This window comes from Microplitis mediator, chromosome 11, assembly GCF_029852145.1.
Source record: "Microplitis mediator isolate UGA2020A chromosome 11, iyMicMedi2.1, whole genome shotgun sequence".
NCBI lineage: Eukaryota > Metazoa > Arthropoda > Insecta > Hymenoptera > Braconidae > Microplitis > Microplitis mediator.
The window spans coordinates 5,620,451-5,626,503 of record NC_079979.1 but is presented as its reverse complement, the minus strand read 5'-3'; the positions used below and the strand labels follow the sequence as shown (position 1 = coordinate 5,626,503).

The 6,053-nt window shown below is 27.8% G+C and overlaps 1 protein-coding gene across 4 annotated transcripts; it reads right to left on the bottom strand.

Annotated features, from left to right (window-relative positions):
* Positions 1–1,299: 1,299 nt before the first annotated feature.
* On the bottom strand, positions 1,300–3,054 carry LOC130677299 (uncharacterized). 4 transcript variants are annotated; one of them, XR_008991571.1, is made up of 4 exons: positions 2,847–3,054; positions 2,187–2,777; positions 1,894–2,086; positions 1,300–1,530 (listed from the first exon to the last, which is right to left on the bottom strand). XR_008991571.1 is itself a non-coding variant. In XM_057483999.1 (4 exons), the coding sequence occupies exons 2-4, from the start codon at positions 2,206–2,208 to the stop codon at positions 1,527–1,529; spliced, it is 237 nt and encodes a 78-aa protein (XP_057339982.1). In that variant the 5' UTR covers positions 2,209–2,777; positions 2,847–3,021; the 3' UTR covers positions 1,300–1,526. The 4 variants fall into 4 exon arrangements, 3 of the variants coding, with proteins under 3 accessions (XP_057339982.1, XP_057339980.1, XP_057339981.1); XM_057483999.1 differs by having other exon boundaries at positions 1,894–2,104; positions 2,847–3,021; XM_057483997.1 differs by having other exon boundaries at positions 1,894–2,777; positions 2,847–3,028.
* Between the last annotated feature and the right edge of the window lie 2,999 nt (positions 3,055–6,053).

Below are 6,053 nucleotides of genomic sequence, written 5' to 3'. Positions count from 1 at the left end.
AAACCGGCTTAAGTGGGCCTTCGTGCCCCACTCTCTAAAACTGAATTAGTGAAAATTTCACTATTTGAATCAGTGACTACGAAATTCACTTGCAAAATAGTGAATTCAAATAAAGTTCACTGTCAGAATAGTGATTCCCCAATTTATCTGTGGTGATCACTTGTGGCGCCTCTATAGAATTTGTACGTTATTAATTATTATCCAAGTTTGCTTTCATGATTTATCATCAAGTACACAAGTAATAGAAAATTAATAAATACATTCGATTAGGTAAGTTCATTTAACTATACTATAAGCTTTTCAATAAATTGAAAATTATTATTAACTTTTTTTACTATTAATTTCTTACTGCTTCAAATTAGTCGGTGACGATATATACAACAGTGTAACTGACAATGAACTGAGGTTAAAATTTCTGAATATAAATTCTATCCGTCATCAATTTTTTTTTATGTAATTAAGTAATTATAAATTTATCATTTATATATAACTTAGGCATTCAATGTTTTTTATAATTTAATCAATCTAGTAATATTGAAATTTATCATTATTTGAACATCTATTAATTACAAATAAACTTACGAATGTATATCAGTATGTCATTCTTAAAATTTACGCTTTATTACAAATTGCACAATTTGAAAAATTAACAAAAAAATACTTACTTGTCGAAAATTAAAATTTTTTTTATCAATAAAGTTATAGATTGTTAAAGATGATTCTATATCAATACTGTGACTGACAAATTTTTTAATTTTTTTTTTTTTCACTGACGAATTAATTTATTAACAACAAATTTCGTGTAAACTGTCAATTGCAAATTATTTTTATAAAAAATAGATTCTTGTTATTTAATTATAACTTACTTTTTCAGATTGATCGATAAACTAAGAAATATTTGAGTTATTATCAACTTTGAATATATATATACAATAAAGTTAAACATGGAATATTCTTCACTATCAGTTGATGAATTGAATCTTAAACTACAGTCATTAGTAAATGATTCAGAAACTTTAAAAATTTTTAAAGGTAAGGAAAAATTATTTATAATCAATCTTCTCCAAGCATTATTTGTACGTTTTAAAGAATTTTTTGTTTTTTTTTTTTTACTGCGAACTTTTAAATTTACTTTGGATTATTTGATGATCTTTTATTTATTTATTCTATAACTTTGAAGTTACCGGCATTACGTCAAAAAACCAAAAGCATTTTTTGTATAATAAATTAAATTTTTTATTAGTCATATTGAAAATATTATTTTTAAAAATCTGTAGTTATGTACTTCATTAAGGGGTTAGGGGTACTCAGAGGCCTGAAAAAATGATGATTTTCAATAATTTTTTTTTTGTAGTTAATTACTTTATTTGACAAAAATAAAAACATAGCTTTATTAGAACACGTTTCGATTTGACTTCACGAAAATTTCAAAAAAAAAAATTAATAATTCAAAAAGTTATCGCTGTTTTTGTAGAGCCCGTTCCTCCCGAAGTCCTTTGCGGTGATCATCATAAGTCCTTGGAGATTCATCTAAAATCAATCGGACAAGAAAAATTAGTTTTATTAATAGATAATCTTGTGCCTGATCGAAGCTTTTTTTTTTTTTTCGAAATTAACAAAATGGAGGCCTCAGGAAATTTTTTTCAAATTTTCGAGAAAAAAACCGACAGTTTATTGTTAAAAAAAAATCGAAATTTTTGAAAAAAAAAAAAATCCTTCGATCAGGCACGAGTTTTTAATGTATTTCAAAAGTACAATAAATTTTATTGAAATCTACCGAGCAGTTTTTAAGTTACAGTGATCACCAGTTCAGAAAACATAGTTTTGAGAAAAACGCATTTAAAGTTTTGCTATGGATTTATGTCGAATTATAAGAATTATTTAATAACTTACACTGAGTCATCTATTCCTGGACCATATAATAGCTCTTCAGCCGTCATAGCAGCTTCCAAAATATTGATTTGCTGGTGCCTACGTTGCAATCGACCTTCTCGGGTGTTATCATTAGCGCGCTTATCTGCTACTTTGATACGTGCAGCATCCATTCTTTCTGCATACCGATGAGAATTAGGCCCACAATTAAGTCCTAGTGTATTCATCAAGACTAATAATGAATTTATACCCTCATTAAATATACACATAGCAACGTATGCAGCTATTTGTACGACAGTAAAACTAGTATTTACCGTTTTTGGGCATATTTTCCATACTAGTTGGTTAAAGCTTTCATTATTATTCTGATTGAATCCACCTACACATCTTGAAAGTAAATTTTCATTACTAAGACCTTCGTATATAGGCTTGATAGCTTTTAAAACATCAGAAGGTAAGGGAGAATAATCGTGAGAATAGGTATCAAGCTCTCCTCTTGCTTCAGCGCGCTGGTAAGAGCACCAAGATTCTTCGCCTTTTGGACACATATCATGATTCGGTTTTTCATCACTCGAATTTCATCAAATTTATTATTCGAAATTCAGTACTGCTGTCTTCAGGTACATCATCTTCAGTGTTTTGTTTTAATTTTTTAGAAGATGTACTCTGAATACTTTCATCACTTTCGGCTGTTTTCGGATTAAAAACATTCTTTCTTTTGACTGAACGCGACTTATTAATTTTTTCAGAACTCCGAAGTTCTCTTGAAACCTTTCTAGAATCACGTCCCATGGTTAATAATTTAATTCACTTGAGAAATAATTTATCACAAAACTATCGACTGATCAGTGCAACGACTACAGGTATACTGGCAACCAAAAATTATTTTTCAGTTCTTGTACTACCTACAAATTGTGAATATATGTAGAAGGATTTATATATATATATATATATATATATATAATTATACATACATTAAAATGGGGAGATATTCATGGCAATGAAACCCGAAAGGTCGGTTGCTTGCAGCTGTTTCTAGCTACCTGCTCTCGAATGCCACGTAGCACCCGAGCGTCCTTTGGTCATTGTTAAATAACTCGAAAAGAATTTGTCGGATTCACTTCAAATTTTCACACAATATTTTAAAAATATTATACTTTAAGAAAATGCAAAAAAAAAAAAATCGATTTTTTGAAAATTCTGACTACCCCTAACCCCTTAAAAAGAAAACAAAAAAGGCCATTCGGCAGCCGAAATGGAAGGTAGATTTTCCAATTAATCTATATAAAAAGTTTCATACATACATATCTTGTGATACATTTTAGTGTATAGTCATGATATGAAATTAGGCTCGTTTTCTAAGAGTGAGAGTAAAAAAAGACAACGACTATTTTCGATAGAGAACTTCAGATAGTTGATTTGACAAAACATTATATAGGTAATGTACTAAACTAACCTTCACGTAAACAAAGTATAGAAATTTTAATTAGTATGAGATCATAATTGTAATTACTATTACGACGGCAAGATCAGTTATAATTATAGGACGTACAGGTACGATTGAAACAGCCTAAATAATAAAAAAAATACTTTTAAAATATAAAATAGCAGTGAAATTTACAGGTTATTTTGTTCACACTATAATACAACTGACAAAATTGTATTATAATGGGAAATGCATAAGTTATGTGAAATGAAAACCATATTTTCAACATTTTTTGATTCCATTAAAATTTTTAAGGCTATCAAATTATTGGAAGAAATGGTCAAAACATTAAGTTGAAGGTCTTTAATTAAAGCTTATTAGAAAAGCTTTTAAATACTTTTTACTGGAATTGTCTATCAGTTTTAGTTCTAATGTTATATGAACTTCAACAGTGAATAAAAACTGATTTTTTCGAAAACTCGTGGAAATTTCAAACAGCCATAACTTCACAACTATTTGAACGATTCAGCCCTTCTTTGAACTCGATCAAGATAATCGCCTATAGAATAAGTGTGGAAAATTTCATTAAGATCCGATAAGAACTGTAGGTGCTATCGTAATGACAAGACCAGCTATAATCATACGTCGTAGAGGTACATTTGATACATCATAAGTAATAAAAGAAATACTTTTAAAATATAAAATAGCTGTGAAATTTACAGGTTATTTTGTGCACAATAAAATACAACTGACGAAATTTGATTATAATGGGAAATGCATAAATGATGTTGAATGAAAACCATATTTTCAACATTTTTTGATTCCATAAAAATTTTCAAGGCTATCAAATTATTTGAAGAAATGGTCAAAACATCAAGTTTAAGGTCATAAATTAAAGCTTATTAGACAAGCTTTCAAATACTTTTTACGGAGATTATCTATGAGTTTTAGTTTTAAAGTTATATGAACTTGAAAGTGGATAAAATTTTTTTTTTTTGAAAAATCGTGGGAATTTGAAACAGCCATATCTTCTAAACTAATCGAACGATTTAGCCCATCTTCGGACTTAACCGTGGTAATCGCCCATAGAATAAGTGTAAAAAATTTCATTAGGATCCGATAAGGATTCTAGGCGCAATCGTGTTCTCAAAACTTGGTTCTATTACATATATATATATATATATATATATATATATATATATATATATATATATATATATATATATATAGATATATATATATATATATATATATATATATATATATATACATACATATATAAATTTTTCAACGAATGGTATTTTCGAACTCTACTCAACTAATTATGATAGGTTGTGACAAAATTCCTTGAAAAATCGACCATGAGGACAAATACAATACCTAGATTTTTAAAAAAATCTACCTAAAAAATCAATTTACATACATTATTAATTTTATTTTAGTTTAGAAAGTTCAATCTTTTGATTAAATTATTGTAAATAAATTAAATGATCCTGGTGTAATTTGCAGTCGAAAATTTATCAACAATGTCGTGTCAAACTGTCATTTTTTCCTGATAATGTAATTTATTGTATTTATTCTCAAGTAGGATAACAGTTGACTTACAAATTGAAGTATTCATAACCATGTCTTAAGATTCTGAGGGCTTTTATAAACATTTCATCAGTTTATTGTTTTAAATAGATCTTTTAAATTTATCTTTAAAAAAAGGAATTCACATGAAAATTTAGAGACGAGAGAAGTTGGTAATTAATTAAGAATAATAATACTTTTTATTGCTATTATTCTTTCATTTAAATAGATTGATTAATTTTAAACATTTGAAAATTTTGTGTTCTTGTGTTTCAAAATCCAATAGTTGAAAATTTTTTGTCAATTATTTGACACCATCAAGTGTAAATTTAACTTTAGTTAAATGTGTTATACTGAACTCAACAATTTTTAAACCTGTATTAATATTTTACACAAGTATAATGAGTTATTATAAATTAACACAAAAAACTCAGTGGTCCGTTTGGAACATGTGTTTTGTGGTAAATTTTTCAACTGTGTACTTTATCGATACATTTCTTATCGCGGTAATAAATTATTATGGGAGCTATTTTGGATTTGTTTACTAATAATTCAATAGTGGCAATTATTTTTCATTTTTTGTTTTTTTTTGTTTTTAGACTGAACTATAAAATTATGCAACGATTAAATTGTTCGTTGTGTAATCAACTAATTCCAAGATCATTAAATGGCTTGAGTAGGCACTTAGTAAATGATCATGGACTGTCAATTAATCGGGGAATGGGCGATTCAGGTTTTCGGTGTGCTCAAAACGGGTGTCATCGTCGTTTCCATTTTTTTTATTCTTTGAGAAATCATATTAGTAGGCATCATTTGAATGATGTTAATGATAACGAAGAAGTTGCCAATGAGGATGTAGAAATTGATAATTGTATCCAACGGCATAGAGTAGACAATGTTGATATTAATAATGATGATTTACATAATATGGAAAATGTTGATGATAGAGAGCATGAACAGTTATTAGAGAATCCTGATAATGATGATGATATGATTGACTTTGACTTACGTAAACATGTAGTTCGAATGATTGCCAGATTCCAATGTAAGCCTTCAATGACTTCAACATTACTAACTGAAGTTCTGGATGAATGTGAACTACTTCTGATTAATACACTAGATTTTCTTAAGCAAAAAATAAAACGATTTTTGAATAATCGAGAGTTGCAAGATGACGATGAAG

Coding starts and splice junctions, on each gene's coding strand:
- LOC130677299 (XM_057483997.1), bottom strand. CDS start 2,420: ATGTGTCCAAAAGGCGAAGAATCTTGGTGCTCTTACCAGCGCGCTGAA.